At 34.9% G+C, this 27,406-nt stretch overlaps 1 protein-coding gene across 1 annotated transcript; it reads left to right on the forward strand.

The window, feature by feature from the left end:
* Window positions 1-17,208: 17,208 nt before the first annotated feature.
* On the forward strand, window positions 17,209-19,767 carry LOC110032027 (ninja-family protein 1-like). The gene is made up of 2 exons (XM_020735531.1): window positions 17,209-17,972; window positions 19,192-19,767. The coding sequence occupies exons 1-2, from the start codon at window positions 17,363-17,365 to the stop codon at window positions 19,626-19,628; spliced, it is 1,047 nt and encodes a 348-aa protein (XP_020591190.1). The 5' UTR covers window positions 17,209-17,362; the 3' UTR covers window positions 19,629-19,767.
* Window positions 19,768-27,406: the final 7,639 nt, after the last annotated feature.

Here is a 27,406-nt window from a genome sequence, read left to right on the forward strand (position 1 = left end):
GAGAGAGCTTGCGCCTTGAGATTTGAGAAAAAACTTGAAGCTTTAAGAATGAGTTGAAGTCCAGCATCGCTCCTATCGTCGCCAACCACTGCTAACCACAAACAAACCCACTTGTCTGCCGCTATTGATAACCATCAATTGCTGTCAATTTCTTATGACAAGTTTCTCCGTGAATTGACATTGTAATTTGGGATACTTTGTAACCATTTCTCGCCTGTAAGATAAGGGGTTGTACTTGTAATATTCAAATTATAGTGGATCTTTTCCACTGAGTTAGACATCATGGTTTTTTCTCTTTACATGTTTTTCAAGTTAAAACTTCTTGTGTCACTACAGACTATTTTTTTTATGAGTGTGTGTTGGATTCTCATGCAACACTAAGACGGTAATTTATTACTCTACCGCCTTGAATCTTCTAGCACTCATCAACTCTTACAACACCTAGGTGAAATAAATTTATGCGTGAAAATTTTTACTTCAGTATACTTATAGTTGGAATAAATTTTCAAAATAGTTTCTGACTATTTACATGAACAAAGTTTATAGAAGTGTCAAAATAATCTTCGATTATTTTAAAATTAAGCTCTACTAGTTCTCCATGAGTACTACTTCAACCTTAATTTAAAGAGTCCGTAGATTATTTCAGCACTTCTATAAACTCTGGGTCCAAAATGATCCCACGTAAATAATAAGAGACCATTTTGACATTTTACTCGTTAAAATGAAGCCTAGCTAATATAAACCTAACACTAAAAATAATTAGACTTGTGTCCAAACAAGTTAAAATCAAACACTTGAATTATTATTACAGTAAATAAAAGGTCAAATGATCGACTAATTTAACTTTTTAAAATCAAACTGAGCATTTAGACTAGAAAAAATCAACAAATCTAGGATAAATCAATTTTTTTTTATAGACTTTGAACATCTCTTCTATATTTTCTCTTTTTGTTTCTCTATAGCCATTTGTCATATATGCATCATATTCTCATTTGTGTAATTTTATTATATTATTACTTTTTGCTTGGCAAGAAACTCTTTTTTATTTTGTTTTGTTTGTTTTATTTTATTCTTGCTTTTTACTTGGAAAGAAACTCTTTATTATCCAACATTGCCACTTGTTAAAATATTTATTTAAAAAATATCTGTGTGGATATTGTAATCCAATTTTGAGCAAAGAGATATTTTAAAAAATAGTTTTTTTTTATTTATAGAATTATTTAAATAATATGATATTTGTGTTTTTAATTTATAAATAATTAAAAAATAATAACAATAAGTAATAGCTAAAAAAAGATGATAAAATAATAATAAATGAAAATTTTATTTGGAGTTAATAAGACCATATTTTTGAAAATTTAATGATGAAATTAGATACACATTTTCCTATTTATTTAATCATAGTGGGATTTTTAATCTTGACACTCAGAGGGAAAATAATAAGCTTAAACGCACTATCAATTTTTTTTTTAAGTCAATAAAATTTTATATTGCCCAAAAGATTATCAGACATGAAAACATGATTATATTTTTTTCCAAGTTTTCAGATTTTATTACTTTGCTATACTTCTATTCGTTTTGTTAGTTGAGTGATGCATATTATTATATAATCATAAGTAATATATTGTTCCAGCATAAATTATCTAACAAGTTTATAGTCAAATAGAGTATTTCAACATGACGAATCCAACGAGCCAAAGATCGCTCAATTCTGATATCATTAATGCACTCAAATGTTCTTCGAACGTCATCGATCTAAGGAATCTCTCCAGGTCGTCTAATGGAGTGGTTTGAATTCTTTTTTTTATTTGCATAGAGACCCTGTGATTTAAGAACATCATCAAAACTCACAATTACGACATACATAACCAACAATGGCCTCTGTGATCTACAGTTTGTAACTGTCGACACTGGCTTACCAACATTCTCCCAGCCCATCTATACAGCCTATGTGATCAATTGCGGCCAACGTGACTCACAACTCCTGCAGCCTCCTACTATGATTTTTCTAACCAACCGACACACCTAAAGCAATCATTTGTGTTCAACACAACCAACTACATCCATGAATTTCAACTATATCTTATACGACATACTAACACTTCAACCACCATCTACGACATTCACGATGGATTGCTTCCTCCATAACAATCTATTACGGCTTTTGCAACTTGTTATCACAGAAAACTACATTCATTGCAATCAAACTATAATTGTTATCAATGAACTACTATTGTTCATTTACAATGATCAACTTTGTAACTCTAATTCAGGAGAAGAGTGAACATAAGTCTTCATCTTTCGTAGTGGATTATTTCAACTAGGCTGGGTCTTGTGGGTTTTTCCCCTTTCCAGTATTTTCCAAGTAAGAAATCTAGGAGTCTCCTCTTACTCACTTCTCTTTAATTACTTGAATTTCTGATGAGTTTTCATAAATTGCTAAAATAAAAATTCATCACTCTACTGTTTCAGACCTTCTAACATTCATCAGTTTGGCATAGTCTGTGGAAAACAGAGTCCCGTTTGACACTGTCTTCAAGTCTGAGATGACGATACTCTACTTTGTCTCCCAATGATATGCATCATTCAAGTAGAGAATAACCCTTTTTTGCACCTCTTGAGGACCATTTATGATTTATTCTTAGATGAGAGGGGCAAGCTTCAATAAAGTCTTGAAAGGTTGTTCACGTCAATGTTTTGAGCACGATTATTGCAAGATAATCTTGTTGCATCATATATAATCACAAAGTCAATGAAGAATTATGAGCTTGGGGGGAAACCTTCACTGTAATCTTAAAAAGTCGTTCACGTTAATGTCTCGGGCATGCATATAATAAGGTATTCATCACATGTTTCATTCAGACATCAAGTTTTTGAGAACTGCTTTCAGATTGGAGGCAACTTCACAAATAACGCTTCCTTAGCACCCCTCTCTATACAAGAGTTCTTCCTCAACTACATCAAAAAGTTAATCTCTTTAAGGTTAGATAAATGGACTGCTTTATAGGATCGTGTGGAAAACACACTCAATAGGGGATAATAAATTCAAAGGAAGCAACCCACAAGTCGTCGAGCATTATTATTGAATATGAGTGCAACCATATTTCAAAGTAAAAGTATGGTCCATTTTGACCTAATTCACAATCTTAAGAAACACAAAACATCTCTAACACCTCATTTTGGGCTTAGTATATCTCAGGAGGACTCAATTCAGCCTCTTCCATCACATGGTATGGTCATCAAGAAAAAACTTTAACTAACAACCTTGGATGTGTCAAAAATCATCAGTGGATTCCCTTCAACCTCTTCAATGTCATGTTATGATCATCAATCAAAGGCTTCAACTAACGAACTCAGACATGTTAACCTTTCTTGGTGGATTTCATATGACTTTGCCCCTTACAGGTTAATATTGTCAAACATATGAGTCTTACATTCTTGATAGATTATTCATTTGACTTTGTTCCAACACAGGTTGACGCCGTCAAGTTTCTCCGGCCATACAACTTAGTATTTTTGTTTTTGTTTTTTTTATAAATTTGAAGTCACCAACTTTTCTATATAAATGTTGTCATCGTATAATTCCCCTTTCCAAATAAATCTCTCTGTTGCATCATATGGAATGATCTAAAGAGGAGAGAAATCAAAAGAGAAGAGATATACAAAAAAATTTTTAAAAATAAGCATGAAGAGCTTTTGTGCGGCAAACATCGTGTGATAGGTTAATGGTATGAGTCCAAACAAGATAGAATTGGGACACCTTGAATCAAATATCCACGAAAGAATACCTACATAAGCTACCTAACCAGGGAGCCAAATGTGTGTGTTTGTCTTAAGTCTAAGGGCACTACTAAAGAAACATATCCCTTTGGTTAATTACATATTGGGGTGTGTCTAAGAATACTCTTGATTAAAGGAATCCTACTTATATTTGAGTGACAACTAGTAAAGGGTGTCATGAAGGATAGTTATCCCACAGGAACATCTCAATGTTTCAAAACTCTCACTAAGTCACAAGGCAAAGAGTGAATCTCTCACATCCTATATGGGTAGAGCTCATTGACAATCGAGGCCTATGAAATATCCAAGTTGACTCATAAAATCTACATAATGCTTCCAAGACCTAATTAAGTCATAAGAGTAAAGGGTGAATCATCGTATCCTAAATGGGTGAAAGTTTATCCACAATTTGGGCTTATAAGGCGACATCGATGAAATGTCAAAGGAGTGACATGACTTAAAGCGGACAACAAATGAAGGGTGAAGTAATCCTAATCGGGTAGAGATATATGGGTGAAGATACCAATGATTTGTCATCCCAAGCTATTAGTACTTCAAATCTACATAGTGAAGGGTTAAATAATCCTAATTGGGTAGAGATATACGGGTCAAGATACCACTGATTTGTCATCCTAAGCTATTAGTAGTTCAAATCTACCTAGTCATGAATGTAGTTGACCCAACACAACATGAGGTCCCTTATCAGCAATCCCTGAATTGAGCCCTCCAAGGGGACCTCGATAGCTCTAAGCTCAAGAGAAGAAAACTCTAGATCCTATGACCCTATGTAGATAGAAAATAGAGTTGGGACATATACCTGTCAAAGTGGAAAGGAAGCCATTTAAATGGAAAGATAATGGAGGTATAACTACAAAGCTGGAGACTCTCACACAAATGACTTATACCTAGTATGAGTCAGGGAAGCCTCTAACACCCTAAACACACTAGATAATCACCTAAGTCGAAATCTATGGTGGTTCAATCAGGTTGGAGAAGCACAGGGGCTTCTTCTTGAGACATGCAAAATGATGCAGTGAGCTAATCAATCATAATATGGAGGTCCTATTAATATGATAGAGGATATAACTTTGCATGCAACCCATTTAAGCTCTGGCCTAAAGGTCATGTCAAAAAGTAAAGTGCAGACTTTAAAATCTTGAAATATTTTAATCCTAAATTTTAATTAGTCTTATTATTTTATAAGAATTTTTGTAGGCAAAATTAGTTATTAAGATTATGGTCCTTAAAGAGTCTAAATTATAGTGCAAGGTTCTTAGACAAATTACAATCAAATAACGGTGAAAAGTAAAGCACACTGCCCAAGGAATGTAAAATAAGATAAAATAAAATAATAACAGGTCTAGTGCCGCTAGACGACAACATATCCCAGAAAAACAAAAGGGGAGGTCAGAATCTGCATATAAACACCTAAGCCTAAATGATATACATCAATTGATTTAGAGTTAAGGTACGGGAAACGAGCTTGCAACTCTTGGTCCAAGTCACATGATTTCACTCGCCTAGCACTTTGAAACCCGTGCTCGTATCTTATATCTAATAGAAACCCTCCTAAAGACTCTAAAAAGGACATATAGAAAGTCAAAAAAGAATTGACCTGCAAAACAGAGGGGTTAGTATATGTTAAAGACATGCAACATGATGATTCATGTCTCGATGGAGGATAACTTAACAACACCTACAAGCAAAAAAGTTGACTTTAAATCATTACAGCTCCTCTCTATTGGACATGAATCCCTGTAAGAAAATTGCCCCTAACATACTAGTGTGCATGTATCAAACACCAGTAAACACACAAAAAACATAAGAAAATGATGTCTGGCTAGAGCAACCAAACTAGCAAAAAACTATAGCCAGAACATTGAAAATACTACCTAGCACCCTAGTCCTAGACTAGCACACCATCTAGCATAAAGTTTCATAGTCACAGCTTCTAAGTGTATGCGGTGTAGGTATATGCCAAAAGGATGGCATGTGCTTTGATGGGATCGTCATCTCCGACCCCATCCTAAGGATCCAAAGATTCTATCACTAGATGCAAGTTTTATACGAGCAGAAGCTTTAAAAGTTTGACCTCATATATGTTTCATACTATATGCAATAGATTCAAAATAGGGTTTTTGAAAATATGGCATATGTAATAAAAATATAGTTTCTTATATATTTTTAAAAAAGGTTCTGAGAAAGGAAAAACCTAAGTGGTACCTATTAGACCCCTTGGAACCTTAACATAACATACACATGCTAGTCACAACGCGAAAACTAGTATTGCCCACTAAAACATCCTCACGGGCAAGACTAGCTATAACGTCGTGACCAACAGAGGGTCACTCAGCTAACGAGCCAGTTGCATGATTGAGATAATCAAGAATGTACATTCAAATGCAACGCGATCTGGTGCTTTGTGATAACTCCGTATGAGTAGAAGTGATCATGAGATAACAAAAATTCGTCGTAAGCATATGGTAGCATATACCCATTATGAATGCGTTGACAATGCAGAGGGGTGTATTGTATCTTAAGTGGACTTGAAAAAAATGAGTTATGGCCGAGGAGGTATGACCCAAAAGATGGGTTCAGTGGTCGAGGAGGCAGGGCCCGAATGATGGATTCATAGGCCGAGGATTGACCTGAAAGATGGGTTTAGAGGCAACTAGCCTATGATGATCCAAGGTGGAGTTGTAGGAGAAGAGACAGTGTAATTCTCCTTGTAGAGAAATACACACAGAGTAGGCTTAATGTACAACCCATCCCCGAAGAAGACACATGAGTGTCGAAGGCGAGCATGTAAGACCACTGAATCAAGTGTAAACCACGAGCATATGAAATGCAAACACACAATAAACTATGCAAATGTGCACAAATGAGAGTGTAAACTCGTGGGGTCCGGTGCACAATGACGAGAGGATGTCGCAAGATACACATGAAGTGGTGTGGCGAAGTGGGGTGTAAACGCCCACTATAAGCATATGTGGGCATATGCTCACAGTCGCACAGTAGAGTGTGTGGTGTGAATGTGTTCATGCAAACAATATAAAGCAAGCATACAAGAATGCAACATTTAAGTAAAGCCGATCGATGCTATAGAGCTAGTGGTGGCTGATTGGTTGAAGCGACAAAAGTGGTCTATTGGAGCGACGTGGTCGACCAATCGATGAAGGAGTTTTGGTCAAGCTGATCAGGACAATGGAGGCTGATCGGTCGAGCCAACGAACGTGATCGATCAAGCAGTGTAGGCAGTCGATCGACGAAGAATGGTCCATTGATAAGATCAAACGGGTGGCGAAGATCAATCAGAGGGACCAATGACGGTTGATTGAGTTGGTGTGGGAGGCTGGTCAAGAAAGAATGGTCGGTCGAACCGATTGGGTTAATGACGACTAATCGATCAAACCAATCAGGTTAGTGGAGGCCGTTCGGTTGAAGCGATAGAACGATAGCCAATTGGGCCAATAATCTGGACGATCGCTCAATGAAACATATAAAATAATGTATTTTTATGCAATTTTTAAAATTTATGCAATGTACACAGTGATATGAATGCAAAAACATGCACAAAAAAGTGGCCAATAGATTTTGACGATGAAACTAGACTAGTCCAAGCGAACTCATGAGGAATCTAGGGTGAAATAATGGAGAGGTGTATAAACATCTTATTGCACAAAGCAACATGATGTCTACCTCTGTTCGCATGGCATAAGGTGAAGAATCACTCACGAAGATTCTCCATGACCGAGAAGATGAAGACAGAAGGAATGACTTCGCCTTCTCGGTCCGTAGGTTTCAAACGTCCATCCGGATGAAACCACCGAGACAAACGGCGAGATCAGTACAACTTTGTCTTTTGGATTTATGGCTAGAAAAGATAATGATAGGTTATGCTCTTTGGATTCATAGGGGATCGCACAACACCTAATGTTATGGGGCTTTCCTCTAAAGCACGAAAACCCTAACATAAATCTTTTAAATGCAAACCACCTCCGTTCTCGGCTATTTACATGAAATTGTTTTAATCTAAAAGTTTATAGAAATGTCAAAAAAAAACCTTGACTATTTTAAAATTGAGCTATAATAATCTTTAATAGAGACTCTTTCAACCGCAATTTTAAAATTTTGGAGACTAATTTTACACTTATATAAACTCTGGATTAAAATGATCCCATGTAAATATTTAAGAAATATTTTGACAAATTAAGATGAATATCTAGATGATATGAACATGTCATCACTAAAAATAATTACACTCGAGTCCAAATGAACTAAAATCAAACACTTCAATTATGATTGTGTTGAATTTCAATATGTTTTGAGAATCACACCCAAGGAATAGAGCATAAAATGAGAGAGAGAGAAAGAAAGAGAGAGAGAGAGTGTGCACAACAAAGATATACTTTTTTTATGACTGACTGATTAACCCCCAACTGTAGAAAAGACCTCTTTATTTATCTATAAGGGGGTATAAAGTGTACAATTTCATGCTTGCTCTGCTTGTAAGGGAGCGTTACATAGCATTTTTTTGTATAAAATAAATGAGTATATGACTCAACTACCATACCACTTGGCCAACTGAGATCGATAGTTTTTGGGTCGACAAGGCCCATTCAATTGGCTCTGCTAAGTTGGGTAGCCATTTGGCCTTTAGCTATCGTTCATTCATTCATATTTTCTCTCGAATAGCTTGGTCAGTCAGTCAGTTGCTTTTGTCGGACGGATGATTATCAACCCCTATATGAGAAGTTTTTTGTCTCTGGGATGAGACTAGGCTATTAGGCAGAGTGTGGATCACCTTAAGCTGATAGGTAGCCCCTTGGAGTGTTCGCTGATTATGTTATGATAAGATCCTTAAGACACTTGAAGTGCCTTGGGGGTTCTCGTGATATGGTTGATGATGTCAGCAAGAAAGTTGGACTGACGTTGTCTCTTTGGCTCGATGTTTTTCATATTTGACTTGGGTAGCCTTCATTCGGTCGGCTTTGAATCCCGCGCCCAGAGAGTTGTAATTGATCAATCAGACATTTTAGTCTTCCACTGACATGACCTTTGATCTTCCTTTTTGTGGGCCTCACTTTAACCTCATTCTATCTCGCAGTCCATTTAATTTTCTTGAGATTTATGTTGATATATTTCTAACATACAAAATTGCAAGTTTTAAAGCAATAAATGAAAGGTCAAATGATGTACTAGCTTGACATGTTAAAGTCAAAATGGGCCTCTATACAAGAATAAATCAACAAATCTTGGATAACTGATTTTTTTTCATATGCCTTGCAATCTCTTCTATATTTCTTTATACCCATTTGCCATAATAAAAGAAACTCCTTTTACTATGTTTTATTTTATTCTTGCTTTTTGCTTGGCTAGAAACTCTTTTTCATCTCGCACCTATTTGCCACTAGCTTAAATATTTATTTGAAAAAAATTGGTGTGAATATTCTAATCCAATTTTGATCAAAGAGATATTTTACTCTTTTATTTAAAAAAAATATTTAAATAATAAGATTTTTGTGTTTTTTATTTATAAATAAATTCACAAAATAGAAAAATTATCAAAGAAATATAGCATAAAATAATTAAAAAAAATTACATATTTATATATTGGTAATAAGACCATATCATTGAAAATTTTATATGTATTAATGAAATTAGATCCACTTTTTTCCTATTTATTTAATCATTTTTGGATTTTTAATAGCATTTTTTTTTACAGAAATATTATAACATGAAAAAGTGACTATTATTTTTTTTCCCTAAATTTTCAGATTTTATTACTTTGCTATGATATTATTCTTTTTTGTTGGTTGAGGGCTACGTGTTATTATCTAATTGCAATCAATATATTGGTCCAGCACAGATTTTTAACTCATTGGTGCAAATTGCACCTTAGCTTCAATAAAATATATTTACTTAGGCCTCAGAAATGCTATCTTGATTTTATAAATTTAAATTTTGGCAGTTAGCACCCAGCTAAGTTGGGGCGTTATTTTAGAGTTTGATTAATGTTGTATTTTTACCATATTATACATATTAAATTATTAGTGGTAGAGTTATGATTTATCATTTTAACGTTGGAGGAAAACTCGACATATATTCAGATAATTGAAGAGAAGTAAGCAGGATTAAACACTTCAATTTTTACATGCAAAACCTTAGAAAAAATAAAAAAAACACAGGGTCCGACCCAGTTGAAATAATTCACTATTAATAATGTGTGCATGGGTGTACTCTTATTCCGAATTAGGGAAAATGGGGTTACAAAGACGATCATAGCAGTTCATCGATAGTAGTCATAGTCTGATTGTGATTAGTGTAAGTCTCAGTGATTGTGGGTTGTAAGGACCGTAGTTGATTCTTATGGGGGCAATAGTTCGTCATTAATGTTGTAGATGGTGTTTGTGACATTAGTTTGGCGTTATGTCGTAGTTGAAAGTCATGATAGCAGACGATTGTTTCGGGAATGTTGGTTAGCCATAAAGGCGTAGTACGATGTTGTAGGAGTTGTGAGTCAAGTAGACTCTAATTGGTCACATATGTCGTAGTAGTGAGTTATGATGACGTTCGTAAGTTGTATGGGTCTGAATTAGAAGCAATATGATTTGTGAGCCACGTAGGCCACAGTTGATCATATAGGACGTAGTGCTGAGCTACGAAGACGTCTATAGGTCGCATTGGCAGGAGTCGAGAGTCGCATGAGCTCTAAGCCACGTAGATAATAGTTGGTCACGTAGGTCATAGTGGTGAGTTGTGAAGATGTCCATAGTCTGCAAGGGAAGTATTCAGATGTTGCATGAGTTGTGCGTAGGCCGTAGTTGGTCACATTGACCGTATTGGTGAGCTATGAATACATTCATAAGTCATATTGGCATAAGTCGAGAGATGCAAAAGTTGTGTACCACGTAGGTCACAGTTGGCTTCATAGGTCGTAGTTGGTCACGTAGGTTATAGTTGGTCATGTATGTTATAATGGTGAGCGATGATGATGTTTGTACTCCGTAAGGGAATGAATTGAGAGCAGCATGAGCTGTGGACAAGGTAGGTTGTAGCCGATCACATAGGCTGTAGTGGTGAGCGGTGGTGACATATGTAGGTCATAAGGGCTACAGTTAAGAGTTGCACGAGCAGTGAGTCACGTAGGTTGTAGTTGGTTATATAGGTCATAGTTGTGAGCTGAGACGACGTTTGAAACCCATAGGGCTCAGAGTCGAGAGCTATACGAGTTGTAGACCATGTAAGTCATAGTTGGCAATGTAGACTAGTGGTGCATTGTGATGAAATCCATAGGTCGCAGAGGCTTTATTCGAGAGCTGCATAAGTTGTGGACCACATAGGTCATAGTTGGTCATGTGGGTCGCGGTGATGAGTTAGGATGACGTCCAATGGTCGCAAGGTCTGGTGTCAGCAGCTGCATGAGTCGTGGACCATGCAGGTTGATCCCGATTGTTTATACGCAACAGTATAACAATGTATATAATTATATTCTTCACTTATCTTTCCTACTTTACAACAACACCAAAAACTTGATCCTGAAGAAAATAAGAATTTAACTTTTTAATTTATATATTAAGACCCGAATATTGAACCACAGGGAGTGTTCACAATGTGCACTTCTAGATAACAAACTTTCTATTTTAAAAAAGTTATTACTTAAACTATAGATATTTTTACAGTAATTAAAATTCAATTCCTTTTGGTCTTTTAGATATTTTGACAAAACAAAAACAACTTTTAAATATAACTTGAGTTTATGTAAAAGAAAAACACTGAATATGAAATATCTTTCTCGTTATCATAAATCAGTAATAAGTATAAGAATTATGTTGTGGAAGTATTCAAATTGTGTTGTGTCAAATAGGAACAATATCATTCTTTATCCTTATTAGAGATGCTATAAATAACATTTACTAATTTAAAGTTTGAATAGTTCTGAAGACCGACTAGGCAGGGAAGATACCAGCTCTCACTCTAGAGTTCCCTCGATTCCCTCCACCTAGGGGCTAACATCTCACATTAGAATCTAAAACAATAAACCAAGTTGAGGGCTTTAGTCAGTCACTCTAAAGTCCTCTAACTCAACACCCTTTAAATATTATTTCTCTATTTATTTGCACTAAATCATATAAATTACATTCTCATTCATACAACCTCATGTGATTATTTCCTGACTGAGACAATATCATCCTGATTTTTACATGTTCTCACAACAAATTTTAACATCTAGATGGGTTATATCAAGAAGTAAATGAAGTACATGGAATTAAATCATCACTTCTTCCAACATTAAAGATTAATACTCTCCACAACTTTCATCCAACGCTTTAATTACTTATCATTTTAAGGATAAAGATAAAGAAAACTACTCAGAATCCATAGAGAAAAATAAAATCACACTTTAGTTTAAAAGTAAAAATCATTGTCAAAGCAACAAGAAGTCTCGATTAAAACTAAAAGTAGTTTAAAAACAAAGATAAAAACTTATCTCAAATACTCCACCAAACTCTTGAAGTTGTTTTGAATCTCTTCTCTCTTACAACACTCTTAACTCTCACAATAAAACTAAAAAAAAAAGATAAAGTAAATTTGTAGTGCTTGAAAAATCTCTCATTTTTCTTTTAACTTCCTTCTTTTATAATTTTCCAAGAGGTGTCTTGGTATCTCTTCAAAATGTGTCCTGATTCAATCTATTTTCCAAGGGATGCCTCCTTTCACAAGTCTTTTAACCATATTTTTATTTCTAGTGGTCATAACCACAATCTTTAGCCAATAGATGTCTCAAATGTCCATTCAAAATTTGACAAAATGAATTAACTCGTCAAATAACTGTCTCTAGCGCTCTCTAGCGCTTAAGCGTGGGGCCTCTCGCTCTTAGGCGCGGTCTTCTCTGTTTCGCCGGCGCTTAAGCGCCGGATCTGACGCTTAGGTGTCAAAACACTTTTACACTATTTTTTTCATTTTTGCTCCAAATTTGATCATTTTTCATTTTCTTTTAGCATTTTTCACCTTTTTACTTGTACCTGAAAGAAAAACACATAAATATCTTTCATTAAAGCGCAATATCTCAAAAATAGGTATAAAAATGTGTCTAAAAACACTATATATTTTAGTTGTATCACAGATCAGTGGTGAGTTGAGATGACATCGGTAATCCACAAGTGTAGGAGTCAGGAGTTGCACGGAAGGAGCTTTAAAAGTCTGAAAAAATTCATTTGTCTTTGGGGTGTATTATCACACCGTTTTCGGGAGGTGTTGTTACGCCATAAGTGAGATGCATTTTTACTTTTAAATGTACGACGAGGTTTTTAGTGCACATTGTGACTTAACTGGAAGGAGTAGGCGGCCGGAACTTGTCGGAGGACAACAATAAGTGGAGTTAGCTGGAGGGCGGCAATGACCGAAGTTGGCCTGAGGGCAGCGACATCCAGAGTTGGCCTACATTCGTATGTCATCATTATGGCCTACGTAGTCCACCACTCGTAGAGCTCCCACCCTACAACCTATGGACAACATCTATGCTCACCGCTATGACATACATGACCAACATTAGCCTACATGGTGCACAACTCTTGCAATACCCAACTCTTGCCCATGCGACCTCTGGAAGACTTCCACAGGTCATCACTATGGCCTACGTGACCAACTACAACCTATGTACAACTCATGCGGCTCCCGACTCCATCCCTTATGGACTAGAAACATCTTCAAAGCTCACCACTACATCTTAAATGATCAACTATGGTCTATGTGTCTTATAACTCTTGCACTCCCAAATCTTACCCATTTAGGTTATGGATGTCTTTGTAGCTCACCGTTGTGGCATAAGTGAACAATTATGGCCTAAGTAGCTGACAAATCATGTAGCTCCCAACTTCAGCCCATACAGGCTACAAACGTCATCGTTGGCATTATTTTTGGTGTCATTTGTGTGAGATGCCCACTTGAGCAGCATAGGATTGTGCCTCACACATATACTCTTCCTATATCATCAGATATCCATCAGGACCCTCTGAGGCACTCTTCTAAGCCCAATAAATGAATATCCACGCATATAATGTGCCTCGTAGCTCTTATGGCCCAGTTAGGCCATGTAAACATAGCGTGAATCCTATGAGTCGACTTGATTATTTAGTAGGCCATGTCTGTTGATGAGTCGCTACCCATTTGGGATGTGAAAAACTCAATATTTGCCCCGTAGCTTAGCAAGAGCTTTGAAAGCATTAGGATGTTCCTATGAAATAACCATCATTTTAGTGACATATTTACCGAATATGATAATATAAGCAGGTCCACTTTTATTGTAAGTATTCTTGGTTATCCCATAATATGTAATTAACCAAAGGGATACATTTCTTTAGGAGTGCTCTTGACCCCAAAACAAAAATGACTTTTTGGTTCTCTGGTTATGGGTGGCTTATATTGAGATTTTATTCATGAATATCATGTTTCGAGGTATTTCGATTTGATCTTGCTAGGATGCATACTCTTGACCTATTACACGAGGATTACAAATATTTAAGTTTTCCATATTTCTTTTTTAAATTTGTTTGTCTATTTTTATCATATAACCCTTCTTTATCAATTATTGTTCTCTTTAGATCGTTAAATAATTCAAGAAGGAGATTTATTTTGAAAGGGAAATCATAAGATATCGACATATATAGAGACGAGCAGATGACTTTGAGTTTTTTAAAAATAACAAAAAATACTCGTCACATTTCACCAATACGATCTACATTACTAATTACAACCTATGTGGCTTGTAGCTCCAATAGTTTTGTACTACGACCTGTGTGGTTAATCGATGTTCTTAAAGCAAGCATATGTTATTATGACTTACAACTACGACCTATAAGACAAGCTGGCACTACAAACACATTCTCTAACATCTACGGTAGACTATTGCTTCCATACCAATCGACTATGACCTTTGCAACTTATTATCACCGAGAATTACACTAATTACAACCAGACTACAACTATAATCGATGAACCGATATTGTGAATTTACAATGATCATCTTCGTAACTTCATTTTCTTTAATTTAGGAGAAAAGTGAACCTATGTACTCACCTAGTCATCATTCATAATAGATTATTTCAATTGGGCTAGGCCTCATAATTTTTCTCTTTTCTAGGGTTTTCCAAGTCAAATTGAGATGCCTCCACCTATTTATTTCCCTTTTTAATTATCTGAGTGTGTGATGAGTTTCTGTGCAACGCTAAGACGATAATTCATTACTCTACCACTGCGGACCTTTTAGGACACATCAATTACTACGTCAAATTATGAGTTGTTCCTTTGTATGCTCATAAAATCTTAGAGAGTAACCAATGGAAAATAAAAAATTATTAAAATTATTCTTGAATCGTCATCAAGAAATTTTGTATAATCCAGCATGAATCTTCATGCAACTTTTAAAAAATAAATAATCCATATCCAAATGCAAGATCATTTAGGGTTTCATTTTGAGTAGGCTTATAATTAAAATGACTTTATCGACGAGACGAACCCAATGATACTAAAATTGTTTCAGTCTGACTCCAATCAAACCATTAAAACATATTTAGAGACTTTGGATCGACAATTGAATGGTCAAATAAATTCCAAAGTTGAACCATTTATAGTCAAATAAATAGTCTCGACAAGAGGAATCCAACGAGCCCAACATCACTTGATTATGAGGTCATTAAGGCACTCAACTCTTCACTTGAGGGAGAAAGGGAAGCAAAGAAATTTTAGAGCTCATTATGAACTGAAGACCCTACGATAATTCCCATTCTAATTACGAGTCTACCACAACCGATCATTCCTACTTGTTGACGCAGACCTTCCACCATCGTCGACCCCTGTGTAGCAGTCAAAGACTATACGATAACTTTAAGCCGCCGACCACCGTCAACACCTTCATCGCTGACCACATGCCACCAACAACCACTGCTTACGATCATCTTAAACAGAATATGACAATTGTTCCTAACACCCATCTTTTTATGTACGATGCATACCGACAAGCATTGTATATGGTATATGGTGTACAACAACAAGTCCACTCTCCTAGCTATGAGAAAATGATATACTTTTGTACTTAAAACACTTATAGCATATTACTTTAATTGATTAGCCAAGTCTAGAAGTCATCCAATACCAAAATATCAAATGAAAGTTTTGGTGATGTGTCGCCCCAATTGCAACTATGCCGTTTTAGGGACTAAACTTGAATTGGTCACCATCCCATGTCATCTTTTATAATGATGATAATAAATGCTGCTCAAGAGAATTCAATGGAATATAAAGATTCTTTTGTTGCTATTTTAAAAATGAGATTTGCAAATCTCCCAAATTGTCGGCTTGTAATTCCTTTTTCAACACGAATATGTTTATAGAATATTTCATTTTTTTTTTCTATAGATATTTTTATTCTATTTTATTTTATTTGTGAGTTGCATCAGAATTTTAAAGTAAGAATTTATATAGAGATTATAAGGAAAATAGTTGGGAGAGAGAAAAATATCATTGCAAAAATTAAAATTTTAAATTCTTAACTCTCAAAATTCTTTATTTAAAAGGGGCGATTACAAACTGGTCACCTCTAAACTTCTTATTTATAAATCAACCATCATCTTTCATTACTTTTTCAAATTCTCTCTCAAATCTTACCGTAAATTCCAACTCATAATTTTTTTATTTTAATCATATTCTTAATGATTTCATCATGACAGATGTAAATACATCAGTTTGATGGTTTAAAGTTGAACGGTGAATTTGTAAATATCACAGTTTTTTAGGCCTATGTGTAATTGTTCGTATTTATATGAACAATGATCTAAATTTTATAAATTTAATATATATATAAATTTTATAAATATATATATATATAACTTCCTCACACGTGAGTTTTCAGAAATTCCACAAAAAATTTCGCACGTGTCCCGCTAAAACTCGTTATCCGTCGAATCGAAATCGCTAAAGTATCGACACGTGTATACCACCGGGCTCCGGCGGGCCGTTTGCGCCGCTTGTTTCGCGATAAAGCTCTTTACTCTCTTTGCCACGTGTCATTGTCCCTTTCACTGACACCTGGCAACATTGAGGGGCATTATCGTAGTTTCTTTTCGTTTATCTGCGATCCATCCGAAACGCCTATATTTACGGCATCTGTTCTTCGCTTTCTCTCTTCCCCGCAGCCGGCGACTCCTCAGATTTCCATATAGTTGATTCTGTGATCTGTTACTATATATATGATCTAAATTTCTCTTTTTTTTTCCTTCCTCTCGATGAAAAGTGATTTCTTTATGCAGTTACTTCTTTCCAATCTCAAGCTTTCAGATTCACTCCGCCTTATTCATACCTCGCCGCCGGCGATCTGTCAGAGACTCCGTCTCTTTCTCTAAATTTAGTGTGGAAGATTCATCAAATTCATCAAATTCCTCCCTTTCTTTCTCTTTCTCTTCAACAAAACAGAATCATTTTTGCCATGCTGTTTAATTCAGCCGACGGTCCTTCATCGTGTTTGTCATCATAGCGATTTAGTGTGGCCGCTTCATCAAATTTGTCAGTTTTGAGGATAGATCCAATGAAAACAGAGGTGTGTGCAGAAACTAGGGGCATGCTCTCTGCCTCCAGATCTAGAGACCTGCTCCTGCGCTTCTCCGGCGGGTTCGCTTCAGATGAGGCTGCGGAGGCAAATAGCAGCGATTCAGATGAGATCGAGCTCGGTCTTTCGCTTGGCGGGTGTTTCAACTCATCCAACAATCATAAAAATCGGATCTTGCGATCTTCCTCCATACCAGCGATCCTCCCTTGCGAGGTTCCGCCACTGTTTTCCCTGTTCCGCACAAGCTCGCTGCCGCAGGAGGAGTTTCAGGGCAAGACGAGGATGGAGGTGAAGAGGAAGTGGGATGAGATAAGGTGTTTTGGAGGAGCTGGGGAGAGAGTGGATGAGAATTTAAAGGAGGGGCAGGTTTTGAAATTGAGGAGATTTGAGGTTAAGAATGAGGGTTCGTTGGTTCGAAGTGGTGGCCCGGCGAACGGAGTTCCTTCTCCTGCGGCATCAAGGTGGATGGCCGGAGCTGGGATGTCTCCAACGTTGACGAAAGGTATGGCGCTGGCGTCGCAGGGTTCTGTTGTGTCTGAGGGGAGTAACTCTTCGGGAGGATCGGAGTTGGAGAACAGAGCAGGTCAAGGTATGAAATGAGAAGTGAAGTAAAATTCATGACTTTGAATTCAATACAAGAGTTTTTATTTTTTATTTGTATGCATAATCAAATATCAATTTTTTCATAGGATAATTGCAAGTATATTATCAGATAAATCGCTTAAAAACACTGTGAGAATTGCTCTATTTGTTTTTGCATCAAATCTGCAGTTAATTGTGAGGATTGATTGATGCTTTGTTTTATCCACCATGTTGATTTTTTAGCTGGCTGGCTATGTTCAACTGTTATTAGCGGCAATTTTTCCCATTTACTTTTGCCCTTTTGAGCCTTTAGGCCTCTTCACTACATCATTTGGCTGGAAGATCTACATAAACATCTCTTATTTCTTTTGTATTTACATATCTAACATCTAAATTTTAATTTTTAAGTATATGCCATCTTACCTACGCATAAAAAGGTGTCTTTCAATTTTTAAATGTTAAAATAGTGGTATTCTTTTATCTAATATGAAGAATTGGGTGGTATAAATATGAAATGTAAAGTTTAGATGTTAGACATGTAAATACATAGGAATTGGATGGTATGTATGTAAATGCCCGTGCCCTTTAGATTCATAGTTTGTTATCACATACATACATACATATAATTATATCTATACATACTCTATGTGTGTGAGAGAGATTGATGTGAAGTGCTTTCATATGAGAAGTAAAATAGTCACACATCAGAATTGAATCAAATCCTGAGTTTCTTATGCACCAACAATTGATTGTTTAATGGGCCATATACATACATAACACACAATTCTTATGTATTTATGTATCTCACACCTAAACTCACACCACACCTAAACTTTCATATTTACACACATAGCACTCAAATCCTTAATATCACATCAAAACTAGCACTATTACCTCTTTTTTAAATGTAAAATACATCTTTTCATGCATAGGTTTAAAGACCAAAGTGTTGAACGTGTAAATATGGAAGTTTATGTGTAAGATATGTAAACACCTAAGAATTATGTGCTACGTATGTAATTTTTTTTTTAATTAATTCATTAGCTTACACTTTGGATTAAAGAGCTCCTCTCTATCCACAAACATTTTTCCTACTTCTAATGTATTGCTTCTGCTTCTTCAATTATACACCAACCAGGCATTGATTTAAGAGAAGTTAGCTTCCTCTTTGAAGAACTATAAACTGTTTCCTGAACAAAACTGTATCTTCTTCTTCCATCCCTCAGGCTTTGAACTCACTGGATTCAGCCATGCTTCAGAAACCAGAAGCCCTTCCAGGTTCATGATAATCTCAGAACAAAACAATCACAAATCTCCTCCCTTTTCACCATTATCAGCAACACCTACCATCAGCAATGTCATTATGAGTAATGAGCCCCTTTCACTAAAGAACAATGGTGGAAGATACAACAATGGGACCGGTGAGCTCAGCAAGAGCACGACAAAGATGCCGATGGTGTCGACGAAAGTGGAGGGTCCAAACGGGCGAAGCATACAAGGTTTCCTCTACAAATATGGGAAAGGGGAGGAAGTGTGGATAGTTTGTGTGTGCCATGGAAGCTTTCTTACTCCTGCAGAGTTTGTCAAACATGGAGGTGGTGGTGATGTTGCTCATCCTCTTAGGCATATTGTTGTAAATCCCAATTCAGCTGCTTTTTTGTGATGAAGAAGATGGTTAATGAAGCAGAGTTTGGTCAAAAAAGCGAATGATAAGAAATTGGTTGGATTAACGAACTGTTGGAGAGTTTGTACATTCTCTTCAGCATATTATTGTAAATCTCAGCCCAGCAGCCTTCTTGTGATGAAAAGATCAAGCTAGTATATGTAGCAATGTCTAGCAATTTTTTTTTTCTCTTTATGTTTTTTTCTTGTTGGAGCGGCAAAATTCTGATACTTTTTTATTTATATGTATAGAAAGTTTTATTTTTGTTGCTATTTGCTTGTTTGCTGTACTTTTCTGAAGCTGAAAACATTGCTGTGTATTACTAATTTGCAAGTTCAATGTGCTTCATCTGACATGGTAGTTGGTTGTTTATTGAAGTTTTCTGAAGCTGAAAACATTGTTTTTTAATTACTTGTTGAAAAATATTACATTAAAAATTATATTGTGTGTATTGAATTACCAATTTGCATTTTTCTACATTCAAAAACATGTTTGCGTATAGAAATACTATTTGCTTTGTTACTAGTTTTCATTTTTCTACTATTTGCTTTACTGAACTTTTCTAAAGCCAAAACATTTTTGTTTATTACATGTGACTGTTTGCTTGAGCTGGAACACTCTAACATTAACAAAATTGCATTTTCAACCGCTCACAATTAACAGAATTGCATTTTCAACTGCTCACCACTCCAAAAATTAAAAAAGAATTTTGCTTGTGTTGTGCTATTTATTTCACTTTTTTTCTTAACTTTAACCTCTTTGTTTCCTTTCTTCTATTTCTTTTCTTAATAATCCTCCTTCTTGTATTATATAGTCTTTATAGAAATGTGTATGATCTTTGAGCCTTTATAGAAATGTCAAAGGTGAGCTTAGTTCAGTTTGATATATGATTGAAACTCAGATTTTCAAAATATACACCGAAATAAACATAACAAAATGAAATCGAGCTGCACCATCTATGTTTGATTTTCAGTTTTAATAATTATACACCAAAATAAATATTACAAACACTCTCCTGTGATTGTTCACTTTGTTTGTAGTTAATATGTTGTGCATTTCAGCAAAATTTTTTTGTTTGAGTCTTTCTTTCGCCCAACTCCCTATAAACTTGCTGGTTATGGGATAGTGTTGTTTAGTTCATTCCAGCAGTTTTGTTTAGATCATCAATCAATCTTTCTGCAAGGATAAAGATCTATCCATCATCTTCTTCTTCCTCATATATACCCTAAAACCTCTTTTTCTTTCAACACAAATGTCGACGTCTCCATTATCTGAAACCCATGACACCCCCCTTCCTGGAATCAATGCCAACCACCACTATACCGCTCACATTGAAATTTCTGTTAAATAACCTGAGGAATTTCCCCCAAACATGCCCCCTCCTCCCCCCCACCTTAATCCTACAAATCAGTACTACCAACTTCTCAAACGCCTCCTACAATATCTACAAGGAACACTTGGCTCCAGGATGCTCATCAAACATGGGGACCTCTCCTTACAAATATACTCCGACGCTGATTGGCCAGGCCATTCGATGAACCGAAAGTACACCATTGGATTTTGTTTCTTGGTCACGCTCCTATCTCTTAAGACAGTTAAGAAAGAGCAAATCGTAGCTCAGTCATCCACGGAGACGGAATGGGGCGCCTTAGCTACGGCGACGGCTGATATCGCATGACTTCGTCGATTTCTCAAGGAGTTGAGTGTTGAACAACAAAAACCAACGAAGCAATGTTGCAACAATGTCTCTGCCATGGCTCTTGCTAATAATTCAGTATTGCATGCTTGGGCCAAGCATATAGAAATTGATTACAATTTCATTAGTGGTGTAGCACCTATGGATCAAAAACCAAGAACAACAAAACAGGAAGCAAATAAGAAGAAGATGAAACAGAAGTTTTCTGCATTCCCAGTTGAAGAAAATATCAGAAGTGCTTAGCTAACTAACTGGAGGGGACCACTCCCATCATAACTTGTAATTAAGAAAGTAAAATTAGCATAAGTGGTCTATTAGCAAATAACTAAGCAAATAAAGATAAGTAGCCAAGTGTATCTAGAAGATTCACATCTAGTTATGGAATAGCCGCATCAGTTCCCTTCCATCTTCGAGGAACTCGAATCGAGCTCATAAATTTTTGTTATCCCTTCATCAAGTGGATGATAAGCATAGAGATCAGACACATTAAATGTAGATGAAAAGCTGAGATCTGGGGGATGTTTAAGAGCATAAGCTTTATCCTTGATGCATTTGCTAATAGGAAAATGTCGAATCTTGCGGGGTTTAATTTTGAATATACTCCTTGTGGGAAACAATCTCTGCGAAGTAGCACCATAACTAGGTCATCTTCTTGAAAGATTTTTTGCCTTCAGGATTCCTAAGCTTGTTGTTTGTAGTATTCTAAGGAAATTGTGAGCTTATCTTTGACTTCTCGCAACATAGATTCAAAGTTGTTCACCCATGTTTTGGCATTGTTGATTTTTGGTTTTGGAATGATGGCAACATCCACTAACTGTTTGAGGCAGTTTCAACTTATTTAAAAAGCTGGTTTGCAGCACCTGCCCTGGGAAGCTACTGCGGGAAAGGTGCTACGGAAAAACTGGTTGTTTATTTGTTTTTTACAGTTTGAAAACAAATGTTTGACAGTTGTTTCTGAAAAAATGATTATATGTCTGTGTAGTAATATTGTTTATAACAAAACCGTCATAATTATAAATTTGATACTTCAGAAACGAAAATCCACTTCACAACAATACAAAAATCCATATATACAACTCATTTAATAGTGAGTATCAAGATTGCTAAAAAAATGGAAAACACTATTAAAATTAAAATGGTTGAAGGCTCTCCCAAGTAGGCATGCTTGAGGTGGCTTGGCAAGGTTTTTAGATCTAGCTTATATAAATAAAAAATTATTTAGAATTTAAAATTTTAAGATATAATTTTAATTATTAATTGACTATTAAAATAATTTATCTTTTTTTTAATTAATGTTAATATATATAGTTATTTATTAATTATTAATAAATTTATCTCCCTCTTACTATTCCCCTCTATGCCTGAAACCCTCTCCTACATCCTCCCCATCTCCCAGTTTGGGACGGCTTCCGGGAGATGGAAGCGACGATGGACGGCATCACCAAATAGTAGAGAAGCAACGAGGGAAGTCGTCGTCGAACAACAGAGAAGTGATGAGAGATTCGACGTCAACAAAGGGAAAGGCCAGTAGGGCAAAGGAGCAACGAAGGGGTAAAATTAATAATAAGCCATTTCTCGAATGCGGGCCGGGGGTTCGATCCGCGACCCGCATTTAACCAAAACGGCAGGATGCCACGGCTTGTATGCCCAAACGGTTGCAATTCGCGGCCAGCCCCCTCACCGCGCTCTAGACACCAAACCAAACGGACCCTAAGTGATTCGGTTCTTTGGTATAAACAATGCTAAATGGAGAGGGACCCATTAAACGACTAACCAAAGAATTAAAAGCGAATTTTGCTTGCCCCAAATAGATTTCCCATTATTTTGGTTGGCTACTTGCAAGATAACTAATCATGTTTCCTAACGATGGATTGAAAACTTCAATTCACCCATTTGTTTGTTGGTGATAAACTGAACTTAATCATAGATTGGTCTTGAGTTGTTTCCACAATTCCATCCAAAAGCAACTTATGAATTTGACATCGTGATCTAAAGTAATGCTCCTTGGAATGCCATGTAGGCGTACAATCTCTTTAAAGAAAATTTTAACAATGTTGGAAGCTTCATACATCTTCTTGCAAGCTACGAAATGAGTCATTTTGGAAAAACGATCAACAACCATCATGACGAAATCGGATCCGCGTTTGGTGCAAGGCAGACCCAAAATAAAATTGATGCTAAGATCCTCCCAAAGGGAATATGAAATAGTTAATGATAGGTAAAGACCGATATTCTAACTTGTGCCTTTATAAAGTTGGCACACCAAACACTTTTCCACAAATAGTCACACGTCACTTCGCAATTTGGGCCAAAAGAATTTAGATTGGACAAGTTGGAGAGTTCGATCCCTACCCGCATGAGCTGCCAATCCTCCTCAGTGATAGTCGAGACTAATTTGTTGATGAAGGGAAGTGTAACGAATGCACAATTGGTTAACCCTAGAATAGGTAACCTTGGTGAATGGAGTAATCATTTTGATGGGAGTGCTTCTTACAATTCATCCTAACAATTGAGAATTCTTTATCATCATGGTAAAAATCTCGCTAATAATGCCAACAAAAAGGAGAAGAGATGGGATAAACGCCTACCACTAAAGAAGAATTCACACATCTTCTTTCCTATAAACTTATTGCAAACTAATTAGATTGATTTTAACTCCAAACTTGCTCCAATCTACATATTCTTATTTTCTTAAAGTTGTTATGAGTACACTGCCATTTTAACTGCACATTTTCATATCATTAAGAATTCATTTGATCTCTAAAACATATTTTGAAGTCAATTTTTAGTGAGTTCTCGCTCCTTTTTATTAATTAAACACCCCAATTAATATATGAGAAAAAAACATATGATTCATCACTTTAGGATTTTAGGATCCAATATTCAATTGCAAATAGTATAAATTATGATCTTGCCATTTTTTATAGCATAAATTTAATCCTTATAAATTCTTATAACGATGCATATATATATATATATAAATATATCAAATAAATTGATTTAAGCTAATTTAAAAACCACTTCTTGTTTGATTTTTCTTACTTAAAATAATTTTTCCTCTTTAATATTCTTCCTATGTTAACATACACATAATTTATATATTATAGGCATCCAATTCCCAAGTCCTCACCATGTTGCTTAAAAGAAACTTATAGATAACAACTTGTTTTGATTCTCTAATAAATCCAAATTATTTAAACCAACTTTAATGATTCATATGAAATCCAACAAAAGCTTAGGAGCATATTCTATGATATCCTAAGTGTTTGGCTTTGGTGCTCCACTACTTCTTGTGGAAACAAGATAAGTTCTATAAACTTATAGTATTGTTCTAGCTGAAATAATGCAAGTTTTTTTTTCTCATAATATTATTTTCTATTTTATTAAATGGAGATCAATTACATAAATCTAAAATAATTCATAAGTATTAACAAGTTGATGCTAGAAGGTCATTAAAGGCATCAACCATGATAAATATTATTCTTTTTCTATAAATAGAGATTGATGACATGGCTTTAAGATATTATTTTAAGGTGCACCAAAAGAAGAAATGTATTGGGTGTGCATTTTCTTTTATTTCATAAAAAATTACCATTAATACAACATAGAACATGAAAGATTTGATGCACAATAAAATAATATAAATCACAATAGATCGTATTAAAATACAGATAAGCTGACAAAGGTACTGTCTGGGACAGCTTTCTGTAGGCTTTTTGTTTTATGACGCCGCCACAACTCTATTCAAAGAACTACTTTATTATTGTTTTATAGAAATTTATGTGATGAGATTTTTTTTTTTTTTAATCTAATATGTTAAAGTGTGATGACTATAAAAAAACTACTATATGATTATATATATATATATATATATAATTCTCACTGCAGCTTTCTAAATATTTGTTTTCTTCGCCACAACATTACAATTTCTTTTTTAAAAAATCGCAGCCACCTCAAACATATCCTAAGAGTTTATCGTCACCAACGCTATGTTTGGGGAACTATTATCAAGCTAATTTGTAGAAATTTTAGTAGCGAGAAACTATTTATAACAATAAATTATGATGGCTATAAAAAAATGTGTTATATAATTTTTTAGAAAAAAATATATAACTTTTTTAACTATATGTATATTGACTCTGCCATCTCCACCACCATCATCTTCAGCTAAAGGTGCTCAGCAATGACAAGTGTTAATTTTCTGATAAATTATAAATAGCTAAAGCAACTTTAATGATAGTGATCCTTGTGGAAAGAACATTATTTGGGGTTTTAATTTTATTATTTTGAAAAACAACTTATTCTATTATACCCCAAAGCCACACAACGGTGCTCCACCATATATATATATAGTAAATCAGTATAAAATAGGGCCATTTACATATATATACCACCATATTCTATATATATATATATACATATACATACATATAAGACCTAAATATATTAGTGATATGTATATAAATTCCTTTTTTTTTTTATTACTGTCAAATTGAAAATTTTCGAAACAATTTGAACTAATTACGAACAAATCAAACTGAACACGAATATATCCTTCACGAAAAATTTCGAACACGAGTCTATTTTAAACAAACTATATTTCAAACGAACCGGAACACGAGCACTGTTTGTTCGTGTTTGATTCGTTTACACCCCTACATATCACATCAAAATATCATTATTTTAAAATTAAAAAAAAAATACATTAAATTATTTTAAAGTATTAAAATCGTAAAAAACTTTATTCTGTAATCAATTGGAATTAGCCATTTCCCACAATTTCATATATTTGTGAAATCTGGACTACAATTGTCAATTGAATTTAAAGAGCGGTCAACGTTAGATTAAAATATTGTTGTAATATTCTAATTTATTACATTATCTTGGCTGTAGAAAGAACAAAGGTCAAATTACGTGAAATGACTCCTTCATTTTTTGAAGTCATGGTCAAATGCTCCGTTTTCTAACTTGAAATTAATTTGTTTGATAACTTGCCCTTGAAGGATCAAGGGGGAAAAAAAAAAAAAAAATGTTTTTTGATAAAAAGTATAAGAAATTCCTACGATTTTCTTTCATAGGGTCCGTTTGAGGTGGCGGCGGTGCACCGCTGTTTTATTAATCTGCAAACCTAAAACCAACTCAAAGTCTACCTGCAAACTCGAAATTGACTCTAGCTATACTTGATTTTTACTCGAGTGACTATTATGACTTGTGTGGAACAGGTTAATAGGTTGGGTTTAGATTAGCGGGTTGAAGATCAATCGTGTTTGGGATTGGCTTTCTGACCTGTTTAATATTTGGGTTGCACTTGTGTCAAGCAATTTTGACTGGTCAATTTCTAGTTAGAACCGAACTCAATTCATGAACCCGATTTACACCCCTAATCCCATCAATCATAGACCAAAAGGCATCATTAGCAATGTTATGAAATATCAAAGATTTGACCTCCTATAAATAAAAAAAATATTCAATGATTTTGACTTGAAACTTGATTTCATATTGCTCCTAACATAAGACATACTATATTGATTATGAAGTGTCATCGTGAGATAATAATTAATATTTTAAAATATTAAATAAAAATATATAAAATTTATACGCACCAAACATATTTTTAAAAATAAAGTAAACAATAAAAAAACGAACTAGCTAGGAAATAAAAGTAAACATAATTGTTTTTAACTATAAATAAGAGCTAATTAATATGATAATTAGTCCATCATTTTGTCAAAGCAAATAAAAATTTGGACATAATCACTTTTGAATCACATCACATTTTTGTAAGTTTAGGAGTTGATATAATTACCTCTACGCCATTTGAAGAACTTAGGCTTGCTCTCAACTATCATATAATAGGGATAATTACATGTAGCACCTAAAATATTGATATATGCAAATAATTTAGAATTACATAATATATATATATATATCACATATATATTTGGGGTTTTATCTTCACTTTTAATTTTTGATTTGTACATAGCAATGTTTGGTTACATTATATTCACATAATCATGTTTAGAATTTATTTTTATTTTTATTTTTATTTTTTAATCGCCAAATTTCATTTGTGGTCTATATA

The sequence above is a fragment of the Phalaenopsis equestris genome, unplaced genomic scaffold (assembly GCF_001263595.1).
Source record: "Phalaenopsis equestris unplaced genomic scaffold, ASM126359v1 Scaffold000873, whole genome shotgun sequence".
NCBI classification, from domain to species: Eukaryota; Viridiplantae; Streptophyta; class Magnoliopsida; order Asparagales; family Orchidaceae; genus Phalaenopsis; species Phalaenopsis equestris.

Coding starts and splice junctions, on each gene's coding strand:
- LOC110032027 (XM_020735531.1), top strand. CDS start 17,363: ATGAAAACAGAGGTGTGTGCAGAAACTAGGGGCATGCTCTCTGCCTCC. Junction 17,973..19,191: donor GGAGAACAGAGCAGGTCAAG/GTATGAAATGAG, acceptor TCCATCCCTCAG/GCTTTGAACTCACTGGATTC.